This window comes from Nuphar pumila, chromosome 8, assembly GCF_984573655.1.
Source record: "Nuphar pumila chromosome 8, dmNupPumi1.hap1.1, whole genome shotgun sequence".
In the NCBI taxonomy this organism is placed as follows: domain Eukaryota; kingdom Viridiplantae; phylum Streptophyta; class Magnoliopsida; order Nymphaeales; family Nymphaeaceae; genus Nuphar; species Nuphar pumila.
Window position 1 is genome coordinate 117,298,385 of NC_143256.1, and position 19,895 is coordinate 117,318,279.

At 39.2% G+C, this 19,895-nt stretch overlaps 2 protein-coding genes across 2 annotated transcripts; one reads left to right on the top strand and one right to left on the bottom strand.

The window, feature by feature from the left end:
* Window positions 1-6,742: 6,742 nt before the first annotated feature.
* Window positions 6,743-13,490, top strand: LOC149830363 (large ribosomal subunit protein eL6-like). Its single transcript, XM_090016470.1, has 4 exons — window positions 6,743-7,063; window positions 9,283-9,389; window positions 12,782-12,963; window positions 13,065-13,490. The coding sequence occupies exons 1-4, from the start codon at window positions 6,810-6,812 to the stop codon at window positions 13,218-13,220; spliced, it is 699 nt and encodes a 232-aa protein (XP_089872596.1). The 5' UTR covers window positions 6,743-6,809; the 3' UTR covers window positions 13,221-13,490.
* A 2,330-nt stretch (window positions 13,491-15,820) lies between these two features.
* Window positions 15,821-19,457, bottom strand: LOC149830364 (FT-interacting protein 1-like). Its single transcript, XM_090016471.1, has one exon. The coding sequence runs from the start codon at window positions 18,409-18,411 to the stop codon at window positions 16,042-16,044; it is 2,370 nt and encodes a 789-aa protein (XP_089872597.1). The 5' UTR covers window positions 18,412-19,457; the 3' UTR covers window positions 15,821-16,041.
* Window positions 19,458-19,895: the final 438 nt, after the last annotated feature.

Here is a 19,895-nt window from a genome sequence, read left to right on the forward strand (position 1 = left end):
ACTTCATTAAAGCAGTCCTAGATATCCACAACTAAGTGAGTGTGTGAACAAAAAAGTGTTGCATCCAATAAATTAAATAATATGTGATGCACTTGCATCACTTACACACCATGGGTATTTACCCGATTTGCAGTTTTCAAAGTCCTCGTGCAGTTTTTCCCTACCTTGTGAGGTTGCGATGCGCTCGAGTGTATGCAAGTGTAAATGATACGGGGCTTGGGCTGTGGAGTCAAAAGGCAGATGCTGCATAAAATTGCAAAAGTGTGAAGACTTAGAAGATTGTAGCCATACTAAAGAACAGAAAGTGACACGGGTATGACCCCTGACCGCCATTCTACTGTCGGCCTCCAGCTGGCCTCCCGGCAACCACAGAGAGAGAGGAGGCAAGGGGGCACCAGTCTGGATTTGCTAGGAGGGAGGGTGTCGAGCCCCACCCCCACTCTGCTCTTTTTCCCCTGTCGACTTGGTGTGACAGCTGAAGCCGCAACCCACTTTGTGTGAACATAGTGGTCGGACGCCATTATCCCTTCTCATAGGAGCCCCTCACCTCTTGTCCCCCTCATTTTTCTTCCTCTCTGATTTATGGCAGTCCCACTTGCCGTGGGTCGTGACTGTCTCCTACTGAGCTGAGCTCGGTTTGAACCGAGCCCAGCCTGATTCTCTTAGCTAAAGGGCTCAGTCCCTTTTGAGATGGGGCCCTCCGACAACCACAGAGAGAGGGGGGCGGGCCCTCTAACAACCATAGAAAGAGAGGGGGGGGGGAGATGCGACATGGGCCCACCGGCCTCCTGACAACCACATAAAGAGAGGGGAGGGCATGACAAGGGTTGCCGACCCTCCGACAACCCGAAAGAGAGAGAGGGGGGGGGGGGGCTTCCGGCAACCACAAAGAGAGAGAGAGAGGGGGGGACGGAAGATGCGACAAGGGGCCACCGGCCTCCCAGCAACCACAATGAGAGAGGGGAGGGCACGACATGGGTTGTCGGCCCTCTGGCAACCCGAAAGAGAGAGAGGGGGGCGGGAGATGCGGCAGGGGTCGACAGAAGGAAAAAGAAAAGAAGAAGAAGAAGAAGATAGAGGGGTGGGGGGTCACCTGGGGTTGTCAGAGGGGAGGTTGGCGGGCGACGAGTGACGGGAGCTCTACTGGCGACGGGCGGGCGACAGCAGAAAAAGAAAGAGAAAAGGGACTCGCATTAGAGATTTACGAGGAATTTAGCGACGGATTAGTGACAGCCAAATTTCGTCGCAACTTTGCGACAGAAAATTTCTGTTGCTGAGCCATCGTGCATTTGCGACGGAGTTTGAGACGGAATTTGTCATTCGCTAACTCACGACGGATTCGTGACGACATGTTTTCCGTCGCTAATTTTACAAATAATTCGAATGTTAGCGACAAATATTTTTCTCTCGCTAATCCGTCGCAAATGGGTGATGGAAAAAATTCGTCACTAATTGGAGTTTTTCTTGTAGTGTAAATTGAAAGAAAAAAAACTATATTCCTCATCTACCAAGATATAGATAAATTATATTTTTTAAATGATTTCACCAACAACCAATTTAAATCAAGATTTTCTAAAACTATTACAAGAGAGCCAAAAAAGTGTAAGGTACAATTTTAAAATTTGAGAGTCGAGTTCTAAACACTCTCAATGAAGGAAGATTGACATGTACACGAATGAGAAATCACATCTTTCAAACAGCCATTGTTGGCCCCATGAGCCAAGCAAAAACGCAAAAGATGGAAATTAATTCAAAGATAGTGGTTGTTCCTAGCAGGATGGCTTGTTTGGTGCAAGCATACAAGATGATATAATGATGATTCCTGGTAGAACACAAGCACAGATATTTTTATTTGCCAAACATAAATGGGTTGGGTTGGATATAAGCTAGAATGGGGCAAGCAGATTGGGAACCAATGCAGTACATTGAATCATTTTCTAATATTAGTTTCCTTATTTTCTATTTTCTCTTAGTTTTTTTGTTTGTATATGCACCGCATTAAGTTACGGCAAAAATAAAAAAAAAAGATGGGCTACGTGTAGTGATTTCTAATCAATTAAAAAAAATTAAGAATTTGATAAGGTTTGAATCATGAAAAAGGTTCTACAATCTTTGAATAGGAAATTCGATTGCATTATTGTGACTATAGAAAAGTTCAAAGATCTATGAGCTAAGACCATAGACCAACTTATGGGCTTTCTTCGAGCTCATAAACAAAGATTTGCAAAGAACTAATGCTCCATTAAAATAAGTCTTGCAAAACATGATGTTGGCATCTCATTTTTTCTATCGTGTATTATATGAATCCTAATACGCTTTATTCAAATTTTGAACTTGTTTGATGCTGCAAGATAGATTTACAACCCCGTGAGTTCTGTCTAGTTTCCTGCTACCGCATATTAGAACTTTGTGATGTCTTTTTTGTTTGTTTTGAATTGGTTGGTGTCCTGTTTTGTTAACATGTTTTCTAGCATCAGCTTGAGAACATGATTCAAACTATGTTCTGTGTTAACAGAACTAGGTCTTTATCTTTGGGACGTCTGATTATCTGAACTGATGTGTCTAGAAACCACTTCAGCATCACCCTGCTTGCTTATTTCTATGTTCTACGTATCACTATCAGTCAAACATCATTTCAGAAATTTGTAGACTGATTGCTTAATTGCACATTGTTTATGTGATCGCTATTTCACTTGACTGCACAACCTAAATTTTGTGCTTGTTATTGTCCTGTTGCTATGAACGTGTATACAGTCCTGCGAGCTTGTTGATGTGACTATCATAAATTTTGTTTACAAATATTTCTCTGTTTCTGCTGATCAAAACTGGAACCAACATTTCTTGGTTTGATTCTTGTTTGAGCGTTGAAAACAATCTTCACTTAATATTGCAATATCTAAATCTGAATTTCCTGAGTATAGAAAACAAAAATCAGATTCATATTTGTTGTCCCTATCACAATAAAAATTTAGGTTTAAGTGAACTAACTATATCTTTTTTTGGAGCCTTGATTGTGATTAGAATATATATATATATATATATATCGACATACCTGCTTACATTTTCCTAAGTTGAGGTTCTATCTTCATAGTTTATAGGATTTCAGGTCCGGGTACATTGATAGGTTGTTTCCTCTATCACACCCGCTTCTCTTTGCGTCATTGAGCCCCGTGACGAATGCTGAAATTTTTAGAGCAAGATTTGATTTGGATGGTGATAGTGTGCCTGGCCTAGATGTGTTCATAGGTAGTTTTTTCACTATTTTTTGGCTCATAATCTCTAATAATATGTGTAGCTATAAAAGTTATGAAGTTCATAGGTAAAGCAAAGTTGGACATGATGTTGGCATCACTATTTTTTTTGGCCTAGATGAGTCCATAGGTAAAGCAAAGTTGGATAGTGCTTCAGCTGGGTAAGAACCCATGGGTTCGATTAAAAGGGTCCAACTAGATCCATTTTGGTTATTTGGATTTCTTGTATTTATTTAGTTTGGATCTTAGTTTAGGATCTTTTTTTGGATTCTATTTCGTATCAGATCTATCTCAAATCCATATTGATTCTTGAATCGTGTTTGAATTATAGTTTTGGATTGGATATATCTTAGATCCATATTAAGATTTGGGTTTTTAGGTTTTCTTTTCTTTTCATTATAAATATACATTGTAGATAGACAAAAAGTTAGAGATGAATGAATTATGTGAATTTCTTTAATTTTTCTGTCAATTTCTTGCTTTTCATGGTTTCCTAATTTCATAGCTGCGTTAGGGTGCTGATTCGTGTGGGTGATCCTCCTTGTCACTGCATCAATTTGATATCAATATGACCTTGGACCTTCTCAAATCAGATCAATATGGGATTCCACATCCAGCTATGGATGGGGTTCCTTCAAAGTGAGTCCAAAGTTTGTCTCAATCACCTGCTTAACTTTGGTCAGTTTGGAAAGAATGTTCCTAGTTTTATAGTGCATTTCATAGAAGGTCCTGCTTGGTTCGTTCAGTTTGCATAGCATCATCCAGATCCGGTTTTATATTGTGGGCCAATAACCGAGAATGTGGAATGAAATTAGAAAAAGCGTAAGCAGGATCTAAATTTGAGGGTAAGTTTTCTCCAACCCGAGGGAGAACGATGCAAGAGTGAAGCTGAAGACCCAAATAAAAAAATTGTCCAATTGGATTCATTTTGGTTATTTGGATTTCTTGTATTTATTTCATTCAGATCTTAGTTTAAGATCTTGTTTTGGATTTTATTTCATATCGAATCTATCTCAGATCTATATTGATTCTTGAGTCATGTTTGGATTATAGTTTCAGATTGAATCTATCTTAGATCCATATTAAGATTAGGGTTTTTAGGTTTTTTCTTTTTTCATTATATATATACATTGTAGAGAGAGAAAAAGTTAGAGATGAATGAATTATGAGTTATTTTTAGTGATTTTTTTTAAATTTTTTGCCAATTTTTTTACTTTTTGTAGTTTCCTAATTTGGTAGCTGTACTAGGGTGCCGATTCGTGCGGGGTTCAGCAGCGATCCTCTTAATCACTGCCTTGGTAAAGCCCCCCCCCCCCCACACACACACAAATGGTGCTGCAAAATGGATCTGAATCATGAAGATCCAGATCCAATCTTAAAGTCACCTGGTAGGTTGAATGGAGTCTGGTTCGAGGACCAGATTATTTTGTATCCAACCATTTTTTTTTTAGAGGCAAATCCAACCAAATTCAAACGGGTAAAACCTGACTCATACTTAACCACTGAAACCAGGTATAAGTCCAACTGAAAACCAAACCATGCCAACCTGGCCCAACAATGGATCTTAATGAATAACATCAGATTTAAAAGTGCATAGGTTCAAATGAATTAGACGTAGTCCAGATTGTTTCTGATATGAATCTAAATCCAAACATGATGCAATAATCCAAACTGAATCTGGATATGAATGAGACCTGATGAAATGGGTTTGAGCCCATATCCAAAATATGTATGTTGATACTGGACACAATGAAAGAAGACAGAAAGAAACTTTGAGTCCAAATTCAGAGTCGACTTTGAGGTGCTGGTACTGGTACCGGTACCGGGTCTGATTGGACCTACTATCGAAACAACCGGGGTCCTTCTTTATCTCCAACCTCAACCCTATCGTGTTTGGTAGGGGTCAAGTTTGGTCAGATCCGACCCCATGACACCCCTAGCTGTAAACGTGACCAGTATGACCCAAATCAGGTCCGATATGACCCATGTTTGGGCATAATGAATTAGGTCCAATTAGACATTCGAGCCAGACTTAGAGAGTCTGGGTAATATATGGACCCATGTATGGTTTCTGAAGCTTCAGACCAAACCTGAGTACAACCCTGGCTTTGATTTACTACAACAACAACTACTATGCCTTCATCCAAAAACAATTGGGGTCGGCGATATGAACCAACAAAAAAAATCATTTTGGGTCTTTCACATGAATTCTTCTCCTCCAATCATTTCTATCCAATGCCATGTCCTCGGTGAGGTTCAAAGCATTCATATCCAGCATAAAAACTTAGTTGTACACTTGTGTATGATTGTTTAGTTATACACTGCCGGTCCCAAGCCCGGATAAAGGAGGAGGGTTGCGGTAAGGTAGGCCAGTGACAGCCAGCATAAAAACTTAGTCATATCCTATGAATATGAACCAACCCGGGCTCTGATTTAAGATCCGATATTTTTCAATGGAATAAATAGAAAGAAAAGCAAAAACTTCTCTGGGTCTGGCTCACGCCTATCTATATCCAGGCCCAGGTCTGATTCTACCTATGCTAGGTCTGAGCAAACACGTAGGTGTCTAGTAGGGGTGACAATGGGTCAGGTTTGACTCGGACCCGACCCTATAGAGTTAGAGTTTGGTGATAAACAAGGAAGTCCTATTAGAATCCAGTTCAGACTCAAAGATTCCCATTAATATATAGAGCCGGGTATGGTATGAGAAATTTAATACCAGACTAGGGCCCAACCCGAGTTCTTACTAAGATCCATAAATTTTTAAATTAAAAAAGATAAAAAGCATTATTTTACCTATGGGTCTAGTTCATGCAATCTTTATTGGATCCAGATATGGTTTTTTTTATGGTAGGTCTTATTGGACCTAGACCCGAACCGTACCAGAATCTCAAATCAGATATCAGTTTGGTTCAAATTGGGTCCAAACCAAACCTGACCTGCCCTAGTGTCAAGGGGACAGATCTAGTTCAGACCCAGGTCAGTCCGAACGGGCATCCAACTTTGAGGTTCATGTACTTGGTGCGGCCGGGTCTGTTCAGTTCCACCATAAGGAAAATCATACCCAGATCTTACAAGGATTACATGAACCAGACCCGGTTCATACCTCACAGAATAATATTTTTTTAATCTCTTTTACGTTGAAAAATCAGGATCTTAAACAGTACTCGGGTTTGGACCCTGGTTTGGTATAAAATTTCACAAACCATACCCGACTTCATGTACTAATCCGACCCTGTGGGTCGGACGGAGACTCTAATCGGACCTACTTTATCACCAAACCGTGACTCTATTGGGTTGGTACGGGTCAGGTCCTGGTCAAACCCGACCCAACCTATACATCAAAGTTGGATCCGGTCTGGGTCAAACCCGACCCAACCAATACATCAATATCGGATCCGGTCCGGATCCAACCATACAGATCCGGTAAAAGTCCGACCCGGAAACACAGAGGGCTTTATAACCCAAATCTAGGGTTTCCCCTTTACCTCTTTGTTTTTTGGGGGCGTGCTGCTGAGAGAGAGAGAGAGAGAGAGAGAGAGAGAGAGAGAGACGAAGATGGCGGCAGCGAAGAAGGCGAGGGGGAGCAGGAACCAGGAGCTGATCAAGGGCGTTGGAAGGGTCTCCAGGTCGAAGATGTATCACAAGAGGGGTCTCTGGGCCATCAAGGCCAAGCACGGCGGCTCCTTCCCCAGCCACGACCCCCAACCGAAGCCCTCCCTGCCCGCCGAGAGGCCCCCCAAGTACTATCCCGCCGACGATGTCCCCAAGCCCATCCCCAACAACCGCAAGCCCAAGCCCACCAAACTCAGGTCGCCTCTTTCTCTCTTTTCCTCTTTCTTGAAAACCATCGTTTGTTAAGCATGCCGCCTACATTCATCCTGAGCCAGGATTAAACTCCCCGTCAGATTCATAGTTTCACTGCTCATAGCTTGGATTCCTTCTTCGTGCACAAAGCTGATTCGGAATCGTGTTTCTTCGCAAGGCATAACTTTTTTCCATGCATTCTTTGTATTAGCATGCAGTTCGCTTCCAGCAATATGGCCATCCCTAGCCTCTCACGTCAATCTCAAGAACCTCTTATCTCATTGAGCGATCTCTTGTATTGTATTTGGAATCTATTGACGTGTGGGGTTGTGATTTGATGGTGTTTTGATGGTCTTTTTTTCTTCTTTCTGGCAGTTGGTTTAGGATGTTATAATGCACCCAATTTGTGTAGAAAACTGGAATAGGTTGACACAATGATCTACCTAACTTATCCTGGTTTTGGGGATAAGTGGGTGCTTCCGAAGGCTCACTTGGTTGCTCTTTTTTTTAATGTAGGGGTTAAGGTTTTGTTGTTATTAAGCAGAATTTTGTCTTTCCGTGTTTATTTGAATGAACTTGTCTATCTAAAAAAACTCGGATAAATTGGGATATTGCCCCATGGAGCAGAATACGATGGCCCAAATTGTTGTGGCGTTTTGGACATGTGGGTGCTTCCAAAAACCCATTTGGCTGCTTGTTTACGTGGTGGATATTAGGTTTTGTTTGTGTAAGTGGAGTTTTTTTTCATGCTGATCTGGATGCATCCATTTATCTGCAAAACTGGGATAAGTTGGGATTTTTTGCAATGGAGCAGGAAACAATGGCTCGACTTATCCTGGTTTTCTGGGTAAGTGAGTGTTTCTGCCTCATAAGCACCACTTGACTGTTCATTTTCAAGCGAGATTAAAGTTTATTGGTCGTGTTGATATTTGTTTGCTCTTTTTTGTCTGATCTTCCGTATTATTTTCAGTTATTAGCATTTTTTTTCTTCTGTATTTTTATTCTCATGCTTTTCTTGAATTTATCCCTTTAGTACATGCTTTGTGATAGTTCATTTCTTACTTTTTGGACATGTATTGCTGGTACACATTGGAGGTTTTTGTGTATCTCTAATTTGTTAGATAAATTTGATATATTTTGGGAGGGGGAAATATGGGGGTTTTCACTTTCATAGTCAACTAGAAGATAGAAAACATACATAAAATAATGTAGGAAGTAAAAAAAAAGAAATTGGTGATTTATTCATGATTATGTCGTCATGGATATGGCTGCAGATACGGGGATATAACCATTTCTTTGAAGTTTCAATATGACTTGTATGGAGTATCCCTGTGACATGGATTCACGGCCATTGGAGAAGAGAATGAAATGGTATTAAATAAAATGAAAATCATAGATATTGAGACTGATTATCATACAGTAATATGAAATGAAATTTTGGCACCTGCAGCTCTGTGTTTTGCTCTATGTCACAGGGACTCTTCAACTAGGTGCTGCACCCGCGTCACACCCACACCTGATGCGGTCAACCTGACCCTGAGTGCAGTCAATGCACCCAGGGTCATTTATGTCCAACTTTTGGACTATATATATGTATATATAATATTTTTGCCGCACCCCCGCACCCAAGTTTTTTTAAAGCACCCCCGCCCCCATGTGACATAGGTTTTGCTTGTCCCATTTTTTTGCTATAATCCTTCTAGTTGTCCTTTTCTGTTAATTTGGTTTGAACTTTGACTATTTTGAATAATCCTTTCATGGGTTTTATTTTTGTTAGCTTGTTATTCTTGGGACTATGTGGAGATGGTAGCAGCTTGGTAGTTGCTATGGAATTCTTTTTGTTTTACTTTAATCATTGTGAATGGTCCTTCTGTATTTGTGGGTTTTCTTTGTTTTGTTTGGTTTTGGGTCTTTTGGAGTTGATCCTACTTCTGAAGGGACAAAACTATGTTTTTCATGTCCGCTTTTATATTCAACAGCAGTCATTTTTTCTAAGGTGAACTGGGTATAACAAGTTAAAGATTTTTCAATCCTTCCATTTCATGCTCGAAATCTGGTCTGTTTAATTTTATTTAATATTTCAAGTTCAAATATTTTTTCTCAGTCAGTTTTTACATTTACATGCCTGTCCTTTTTCTTCAATTGGTGTATAAGTTATGAATCCTTCCATTTGATTGGATAACCTTGATCTTATTTTGATTTTATTTTCTTATATTGGGTGTAGGTCAAGCATCAGTCCAGGAACAGTTTTAATCCTTTTGGCAGGACGCTTTATGGGAAAGAGAGTTGTTTTCTTAAAGCAGCTCCCATCAGGGCTTCTACTTGTTACTGGTAAATGGTGCTTATTGGATACCTTGTTCTCATATTTGCTATGCATGGTTTTTCATTTCATGCACACAAATCTTCTTCATTCAGTTATTTTTCAGCAATTTGTCATTCCCTTGAACTCTTTTCAAATAAATGGAAAAATCATGAAGACCTTTTCTCTGTTCATCTGATTCCCAGAACTATCCTTATTACAAATGTCAAGCGGTTCATTGATGTCTATTGGTATTGGTTGGCGATAATGAACTTGAGTTCACTTTCTTATATCTGATTGGCTCTCGTCAAGTAATTTTGTATAGTCTTTGCAAAACCTTAGCGCATGCTTATCAAAGGTTTCTATGTTTGTTTTTACGTCCATTTCTCATTTCTCATTTCTCTCTCTATCTCATGTGACTCATTTTCTTTCTTTTCCTTCCACTCTATGTGCAGTCTTACATGTTTGCTATCTATGTAGTCAAAAGCGCTAGGCGGTGCCTAGTCGGTGGACCCCTAAAATGACTAGGCGGAGACTAGGTGGGACCACACAGCACCTTAATTACAAAGTAAAATAATATAAAAAAAATATGTAAATGAACTGCTATAATTAGTAACAAACATGTATGCAACATAAAATCAATCAACAATGAGCAAAAAATTAAAAAAACATGTCAAACATTGCAACCCAAATATTAAAAGCAATTATATAAGCAAATCTAACTATCAACAAATGCCAAATAATTTAAAAATAATCTAAATTCTTAAAATAAAGTGATAAAACTAACAGAAAACATGTATCCAACATAAAATTAATCAACAGCAAATGCATGTAGCATAAGATATTGCTATTGTCATTCGTCAAGCATAGTAAACATGTTATATTACACAACCTGTTCCAATATTATTAAGACCAGCAGAAAGGATGTATCCAGCATAAAATTAATCAACAAATGTACAAAGTACAAAATACCACTATTGTGAAGCATAGTTGCATAGTAAACCTGTTATATTACAAAACCTGCCCAAAAATTAAGAATTGAATAAACAAGCAAACAATTACTAATATCAACAAAAGCTATGCTATTTAAACATAATCTGAATTCTTAAAAAAAAGTTAATCAAACATTTACAATTATACATACATGCACAATAAAAGAATCAAACAAGTACACTATTACATAACTTACATATACACACAACTTTTATGTGTATATATATATATCGGCTATATTTTGAAAATATTGTGAGAATTACCGATAGTTTAAGGTAGCTGATATTAAAGGTAATATCTTGCGATATTTTCAAAATATCACCAGAAAAATATCATGATATTATTGTGTTATTATCATGATAATATCACAATAATTTTTGGGAAAAAACTCTTTTTTAAGTTTGCATTTCCTGTTTTTTTGTTTCTTTTATATTTCAAAACCTTTAAAACATGTTTATTTATATTGTTGAAAGAAAAATAATGCAAAAGTTATTATTTTCTTAGTTTTTCTCTTATTTATATTTATTTTTCAGTTTTTTAAGCTGCAAAGATTTTTCTGAGACTTTCAACTTTAGAAAATCTCTCCGAGAAATATCCTCGCCGAGATAATACCTTCAACGATATAGGTGACTGATATATATATATATATATATATATATATATATATATATATATATATATATAATGAGTAATACTAAACTCACGCAATTAAAAAAGTTAATAAAAAATACTCAATTTAATAGAAAAAATCAAAGAAACATATACATGGATACTAAATTACTAATAAGTAATAACAGTTCAATCAGCATACAGTCACAAAATCAGCAGTAGCAAAAAATAGGGACAAGGCAATTACAACAATTACAAAACTAGGGAGCAATTACAGCAAAAATGGGGAGAGAAGAAGAAGAGGCAGAGGAATTGGGAGAGAGAAAGAGAGACATAGAGACATAGAGGGGAAGAAGAAGAAAAGGGGAGAGAAGAGGAGGCGGGGGAAGGGGGAGAGGGAGAGGGAGATGGAGAGACAGAGAAGAAGAATAAGCAAGAGAGAGAGAGAGAGAGAGAGAGAGAGAGAGAGAGAGAGAGAGAGAGAGAGAGAGAGAGCCCTCCCTTGTATTATCGTAAAAAAAAGTTACCGCCCTCGCATCTTGATGAGGGAGTCATTGCCTAGTCGGCAAAAAGGTACCTTTTTTGGGGGTTGATTACATAGTTTGCTATAATAAGCTAGTTGATAGGTCTCTTTTCTTTATTTTTTTATGAATAAGTCAATTTGGCATAAAAGGTGCATTTTTTTAATTCATCTACAAGTCTCTCAAAGGCAACTTATCTCAAAAGCAGTGGGGCCCATGATTTGTCCATTACCATCCCTACCCCTCCAATAAGTTTTGCCTGATGATTTGTGTGAAATTCCAGCCATATAAATGCTTGTTTTAGGTGTTGTGGTTGGGTTGAGATCTTAACCATCAGTTTGAGTCAGATAATCACATCAGTCATTCTGGCAATTTGTAATGTTTTCTGATGTTACAAGTGGACATGTTGTAGTGTCTGTATACTTGTGCTGGACCTTTTCTCTTATCATGGTGCGATCTCCTTGTGTCAGGTATTTTTAGTTATAACTGTGGATGTGATTAGGTCAGCCTTCTTTGTTTACTTCCTACCTTTGTTAAAGTTTTGCTCCCTTGCCATGATCAGCAAATCCAAGTATCTTCATTCTTCTATTGCATTAAGTTAATTCCATAGTCACCTATATCGTGAAAGTTAATCTCTTCTCATCGAGTGTATTTCTCGGAGAGATTTTCAAAAGTTGATAAATCTTGGGAATATTTCTTGAATATCTCGAGTTTAAAAAATTGGAAAAAATATAAATAACAACAAAAAGCTAAGAAAATAATAAGTTTTGCAGTATTTTTCTTCCAAAAATATATAGAATCATGTTTTAAAGGTTTTAAAATATAAAAAAAACAGGAAATGCAAACTTAAAATAAAGAAAGTTTTTTTTCCAAAAACTTTTGCGATATTTTGAAAATATCGGGATTACCTTTAATATGACTACCTTAAAATATTGGTATTTCTTGCAATATGTTCAAAATATTGCCGATATTGGTGACAGTGGTTAATTCTAATCCTGTTTTTCTATTTACAGCTAATAACTCGGACACTTTTCCCTTAATTCACAACTGTCAACTGAATATGTGTGCAGGTGTGCACACATGCATACACACATGGCCTTAATTGATCTGATAGATCATAAATCTCTATGTTGAATCTTTCATAATTCTCAATCAGCTAGCCAATTATCTTGAGCCAATATTAGTTTCGATAACTCGCTTCAGCTATTGGGCTCACTTTTGTTAATGCTTAAGCTACTATATTATGCTTTGGTTTTGATTTCAATCTTTGCACCCACTCTAACCTTATTTGTGTTTTGCAGGACCATTCAAGGTGAATGGTGTACCACTGAGACGTGTTAATCAGGCATATGTCATAGGAACTTCTACTAAAATTGACATTTCTGGCGTTAATGTTGAGAAGTTTGATGATAAGTACTTCACAAAGCAGTCTGAGAAGAAGAATAAGAAGACAGAAGGGCAGTTTTTTGATGCCAGCAAAGAGGTTAGTCTGATCTAATATCTTCTAGCTGCATAAAGTTTTTTCTAATTCGGTTTGCGGTTCTAAACTCTCATTTGTAATCACCTCTTATCTCTTTGTTATAGGAATCCAAGGCCCTCCCACAGGAAAGGAAGGATGACCAGAAGTCTGTTGACAGCCAACTTGTCCCTGTAATAGAGGCGATCCCAGACTTGAAGGCTTATTTGGCAGCTAGATTTTCCCTGAGGTCGGGCATGAAACCCCATGAGCTTGTGTTTTAAGAAAAATTTACAGTAGGATGGTACTGTTGTCTCCGACCAAGTATTTGAGTTTTGACTTTTGCTGGCTTCATCATTTGTTCTTTTGTTGGCAGTTTTTTCACTGGTGATATTTTCTTTGCAAATTGTTATATGTTTGGAAAATGTAGGGAGACTTTAGCAATTCAGTAGCATGTTGGTTTTTCACCTTTTTTCTTATCTGATGCTTTTCAGATTTCTTTGTTTTAATGTTAACTTGTGTTAAGCTATTTCCGGCAAAAATTTTCAGGTTCATCTTTCTTGCTGTTCATTCTTGTCAAGCATGCCAAACAGTAGGAAGTGTAGGAAAGAGTTTAATTATAGGATTTTTACTTTGTTACTATTGCTTACATCTTTTTATTTGTCAACGTTATCATTGTCATCATCATGTGTCATGCTATCACACAAATATTGCTGATACAACCATGATTTTTTTATATAATAAGAAAATACGATAATTTTGTCCAGATATTAATGTAAATTTTATCAATGTCTATTTTCCTGTATTTCCCCTAAAAAATAAAACAAATGTTTCAAAATGTCTCGATATTTTCCTTGCCAAAATTTTCCTCTGAATGAGATTTGTGACAATGGTATCATGCAATTTTCTACTTAACGTGCTTGCATTGAAAACGCCTCATGATTGGGATACCGATTATAATTTGCAAAGGCTTTTCAGTAGTCTTTCGGAGACAGATTAGAATTAAAAATAGTTCCCACAATCTTTTTTTTTCTTAAAAAAGGTTGGGCTGAATTTTGAAAACGAGTTCCATAAGCGCAGTTACTAGCTACTTGGGTCCTATATCTGCTACAACATATTTTGCCTAAATCATGTTGAATCTCATGATTCAATTATTTTAACTCTATTATACCTCCGTAGATATGTTCAGCATTGCCGATTTAGTAAGAAATATTTTTTCTTTGAAATTGTTAATAATCAGTGCATTTACAACGGTCGGTTTTTGCATTGTCAGAAAAGTCTGTGCAAAGGTTGGATCCAAAGGCTGGTTTCTATTAAAAGAAACATTTCGATCACATCTACAACATTATATTAGATGTAATGAAAACACAAAATAAAAGTTAGGCTTTGCAACTTGCTAGATCGATTTTAGGTGTAACTGTCGTATCAAATATTATCCCATCTCAAGGCAATGTACTCACTACTTGCACTCGTGGTGCTTTCAATAATCTCACAAAACCTGCTCGTCATTGAGATGGTGGGTAAATGGGGTGTGTCTTCACTCGAAAGGCTTGTTAATGTTCGTGCTAGTTCTACATATATGCTGATATCTCCCCATCACTTTTGGGGTTAATTCCTGATTAGTATATTCTTTAATCCATCTTTAATGTAAGAGCTCGTTAGATGATACGGGAGGAATGTGCTCACTTAAAAAGACCCAGTTTCATTTGGAGCAATTCAGTTGATGATATAGGTTTACATGGTTGCAAATCCTGCCATGTGTAGGGCTGGTAGACGTTTACAGGAATAATACAATGTTTCAGAGTTAGAAGTAAAGAGATTACAAAAAATACCGTTGTTTTAGAGCTTGAAGCTGTAAGGTTTTGATGCTGAACCTGTTGCCTGCTAACCGAATATTTCAATAATTTGTTTTACACTATATTATATGATGTAAAATATGTTTATTGCTACTTAATGAGCATACACAAGTTGAACTCCTACGTTCATATTCAGCTTGTCAAGCCAATTTTATGAGTTCAAACGAGCTGGACATAGGCTGTGCTACGTGTGACGTCAACTTGTTTTCCAGCCTTAGTTCTATGCTATGACATGCATTAATCATAAAGTCTGTCATTTTAGCAAAGATATGCGGTGGATTAGTTTCACGCACACTTGCCTTCTAGATCTAAGCATACTTTTTTTACCATAGTTACCACTAAACAAAATGGATATGAGAAGTGATGCGTGAAGCGGAAGCGGGAAAGCAAGTGCATGAAAAGTGAAAAAGAAACACATAGATAGCAATATGAAGCGCGAGAAGAAGTAAATAAAAAATGACATGAACACAAATATAATACAGTATAAAACCAACATGAAAGCCTGTTATAAAAAAAATTATTAATTTTCTAGTATGAAACATGTAGAAGGTGAGGAGAAAGAGTGATAAGAGAGACTTTCCTTTAAATAAAAAAAGAGAGAAACTTTAAGGGAAAGATAATTGATTTGGGAAAAGAAGAGGAAGCAGGCTTCCCATTAAAGAGAATTAAGATTCCCAAATTTTTGAAACAGGTTTCCCAAAGCTTCCCTCCTTCGGGGAAGTGAGAAGTTTCCAACTTTAGGAATGAGCTTCTAGGGAAGCGAGTTTTCCCATGTGAAGCTTCGGGTAACTATGCTTTGGACCTTGTCTAGTCAGTCCCAGGCCTGATTTGGAAGTAGCTGGACCAACTCATCTACCGAAGTAACAAGTTGGACTCCAGGAAAGTCCTCTTTTTCCCCTGTCTATTTAATAGAGCTTGAAGATTGAAAACGAGTTGGCAGTCGAAAAGTGCCTCCCACTAGTTGATTTAGTTTTGTGAACTTTGGCTTACATCCAATTCAGAAAGAAGGCATTGGAAAGAAAGCTGCAAGTCAGGACAAGTAATTTATCACTTTAATAAGACTCCCGTCTTTATTTTATCAGACATTTGATTTGCTCAGTAGAGTGAAAGCAGTAAAGCAGAAAACCAGAAACAGAAGAATGAAATACTGTTATACAAAAGAAAAGCAGTCAACCAACCCCCACATCCCTGCCTACAATCGTCCCCTACCTTCTCTTTGAAATCATTGAGGCAGCAGCTTTGGTAGCTGTCAGATCATGCAATCAATTCTAGCTGGCAATCTCTTGAAGAAATTGCTTGGTACCGAAGGCAGCTTGCTCCTAAACCTTGGGTGCCTTAGTGTAAACAGTCCTACAATAAGAGCCACTACCTTAAAGGGCGTCACATAGAGAACAATGGATGCAATCAAGCAGAACACCGTGAACAACCATGTAGCTCTTGGGTCCCTCCAACTGAGAAGTGACTGAAACCTCTCCCCTTGTGTTGCCATGTCTCCCACCACCGTTTGTATTCTTCCTGCAACACTTCGGAGCCGATCATATCTTATGCGAACGATCTCCTGTGGCTTTGATGTTGGGAAGGTGTCGAATTCTTCGTCCAACTCATCTGCATGAACTGCCTCTGCCCACGAGAGGCGAGTGTCCATGTGAGGTGGGTGCCTGGCCCTGAACCTGTAATTCCATATGCCAATCATGAACATGTAGAGGAAGATTGTTGGGAGGATGAGCTCAGGGTACCATATGAGGATCAAGAACAGGACATGAACTAGCACTGCGGTAATGGGGTTCTTCCAGTGGCAAACGTCATCGAACCATTTGACTATGGAGATCATGCCAGAAAAGAGGGAAACGATCCTGAAGAAATTTGCCTTGCTCCTCCTCATGCTCCACATGTGGGAGTCTACATCCAACATATACTCCACCACTTCCTTCCTGAGAGGTGGTTCAGCTCTGCCAAGCCTTGCTGCTACTATGTTCATGGCCTGGTGCCTTAGGCTGTCAAGCTGAGTTACAGTGAAGGGGTGCAAGTAATGCATCTTGGGAAGCAGGGGATGACCATAGAGGTGGATGATGTTCACCAGAGACAAGCATGTGAACCTCACCGCTAGCTGAAGCTCACCCATTTTCTTCACACCAGAGGGTTGAAGAACTAGCAGAGGATATGAGTGCGTGTATATTTTATCGGTTTCCAACGTTGATAGCCGGATTCTTACTTTTCCTATCCTTGAGTCTCTTGCTGTGCCTCCACCACCTGGCTTCTCAGTTCCACCAAGGTGACAGTTATCAAAGACCCCCAATGTGATCACAGTACATGGGTCATAGACCTCCCATGTGTACTGTTCATTCCATTTAGGACTGAAGCTGTCCATGATGGTTCTTGTTCTGACCCACTTCTGCCCATACTTTGCCACACAGTATGCATCTGTGGTGCCTCTGCCTTCTCTGGTTTTCATGGGAAGCAACCCTTGTGAACTCAGTATGCCAACTTCTAGAATTCCTACAGGTTGCTTCCACAATTGCCTTGCAGTTGGCCTCTGGTCACTGATGTACATGGTAGACTCATCAAGAACATGGTAAGCGCCCTCCAAGCACACTCTGAGGTGAACTCTGGTAGAGAACTTGAGCTCCTTTCTCTTGTCAGCCTCCAAGACACCGAAACCAAACTTCTCCAAATTGAACCAGCGGGAGTGAACTGGTCTGTGATCCAACCTCTTCTCAAACAGTGTCAATGGTGCAATGATCTTACCTAGCACATCATCCCGTGAAGGGCTTACTTTGTCCTCCACAGTGAGCATAAGCTGCTCTTCGAAAGGCTCCGCCACAACGAACACGAGATCTTCATTCCAGAAAGGTGTTATGGTTCGAGTGGACATTTTGGTTTTCAGCACCTGATTGCCTACTTGAACTTTAACAAAGGCCTCAGGAAACCGACCTTTTTCATTTGGCTGCAAGTCTTGTGCTTCAATCACATTAACTCTAAGATACCATAGTTTAGGGGAAACGTATACCTTTGATCTGGTGTTGAAGACTCCTTCACCATGAACAGCAGCTGCATCACTGTGCCATGCTTCAGGGAAGGCCTCATCTGCCTGTGTTCCCATCCACACAGCAAGCATGATCTCCCCCTTCACTTTGCTCTCTCCCCTCCGATCTTCTAGTCTGTACCACTGTGGTGCCAGCGGACTATCAGGGGGCACCCTTGTTGGCACTTCATGGAGATCAAAGACTACCTTCCCAAGATAGTCATCCCTGCCTACCATCTCCTTATCCTTGACGAACACTTCTATCAGTGAGGACTGTATCCTCTCCTTTGAGAAGGCGAAAACCTGGTTCCATTCGGGGTTAGGCTTCTTCTCAAAGTGCCTTGTTGTCCCCTTATAGTTTCCAAGCTTTACCTCTGCATAAGGATCACAGCTGCCTGTTATGACATTCGTCAGAAGTTCTTTAGCCTTCACCACTCGAACATAGAGATAGTGCATCTGTTCCACAAGATCGTAAGTACTCGTGAACTTTTCTCCACTCCCCCAGACTCCAGTCCCTCCAATAGTCCATCTCTCTCCAAGTTGTGGTGCAGTGTCTTTCAGTTTGTAATCCTCCGGAGGGTGGTGTATCTGGTGCATGATTATTGGCACACCTTCTGGCTGTCTCTCTTCCACAGATTTATTTGGTTGCTGTGAGATTTGTTGCCTGTTTATGTGTTGGGTAGTCTCAATTATCAACTACACAGGCTCTTTGATTTCCTTTGGAACAGTAGCAGGGGGTGAAGTTGCTGTAGCAGGACTAGGAGGTGCTGCTGCTGCTGCCGGTGATGGTGTTGGTGATGTCAGTGTTAGTGATATTAGTTCTGGTGATGCTACTGGTATTGGAATAGAATTCTGGCTATCGACCTTTGTGGTATTGTCAGTAGCAGCAGTAAGTGGAGGAGGTGTTGTGGGTGTCAGCAATGGAGTTTTGACTTGACTTGAAAGATAAACTTTAAGGCTAATCTCTCCTTTTACTGCCAAGAAAAACCACCTCCTCTCTAGCTGAAATCTCTGCACTTCTCTTACGATGTTGGGGCCTTGAATTTTCACTTTGCCGAGAAAGTTTCGGCTGTGATTCTCTCTCCGGTCGTTGTATACGCAGACCTCGATGCTCTGGTTGTGACGGTTAGCAGTGTCGTTCACCTGAAACAGCAGCTTCTCATTCCAGACTGGGTTCAGGTTTCTGTCAATGGTGTGGGTCCGGACTCTCTGGTTATCAAAGTCTACTTCTACAAAGGGACTGGATGAACCTTGGCCATCTTTTGGCATGAGATCATGTGCTTCTATAACTTCAACAACTAGCTTCATCCTAATGCTTGCTTTGCTCTTTACCTTTGTGGAAGGAAGCAAAGGCTCCCCACAAGGAAGCCCAAGTTTGGACTGGGAAGCAAAGTTGTTTACTCACTTGAGATTTTCAAAAAGCAAAAGGAGAAGGAATATTGTGGAATGATCTTTCATTTTCCCTTTTCTTTTTTTTCCCCCTATGAGACCTCAGGCTTTTTCTTAGTGAACGGAAGGGGAATTTCCTGTATGTCACTTTAGAGGCTGGCTTGATTAAGGAAATCAAAAGGTCATATAGAGAAAAAATGAGAATGGCTGGAAACTGTTGTTAATGTTGGAGATTCTTTGCTTCAATATAGAAAACTGACATGTCTGACTTCATGGTGTACTTTGGATCAAGAACTTGATTTGGATTAGGCCTAAGCCTTTATAGACTTGCACTTTGTTGCTTTTAGTCTCATCCTAGTGGCTATCTTCTTGTCATCAAGACCCCAACTCTGCCAGTCTTCAGTTAAGCTAGCCAACCTAGTCTCGAAATTTTCCTTGACCAGCTATAACCTTGTGAAGCTTTGGACATGGTTTTAGAGAGTCATCATGAAGTACATCTGTTCTTTTTGGATTCGGTTTTAAGAGAGTCATCATGAACTCTTTATCTGTTTTTATACGCTTTTAAGATAACCATTATAACCCTCATTATTCCTCGTCTTTTTTCTGGACTTCCATTAGTTTGAAATTTGGTAACTTTCATAACAGGCAGTAAGGTCTGGAGAAAAAAAAATTAGGATATTTTGTGTTCCTTC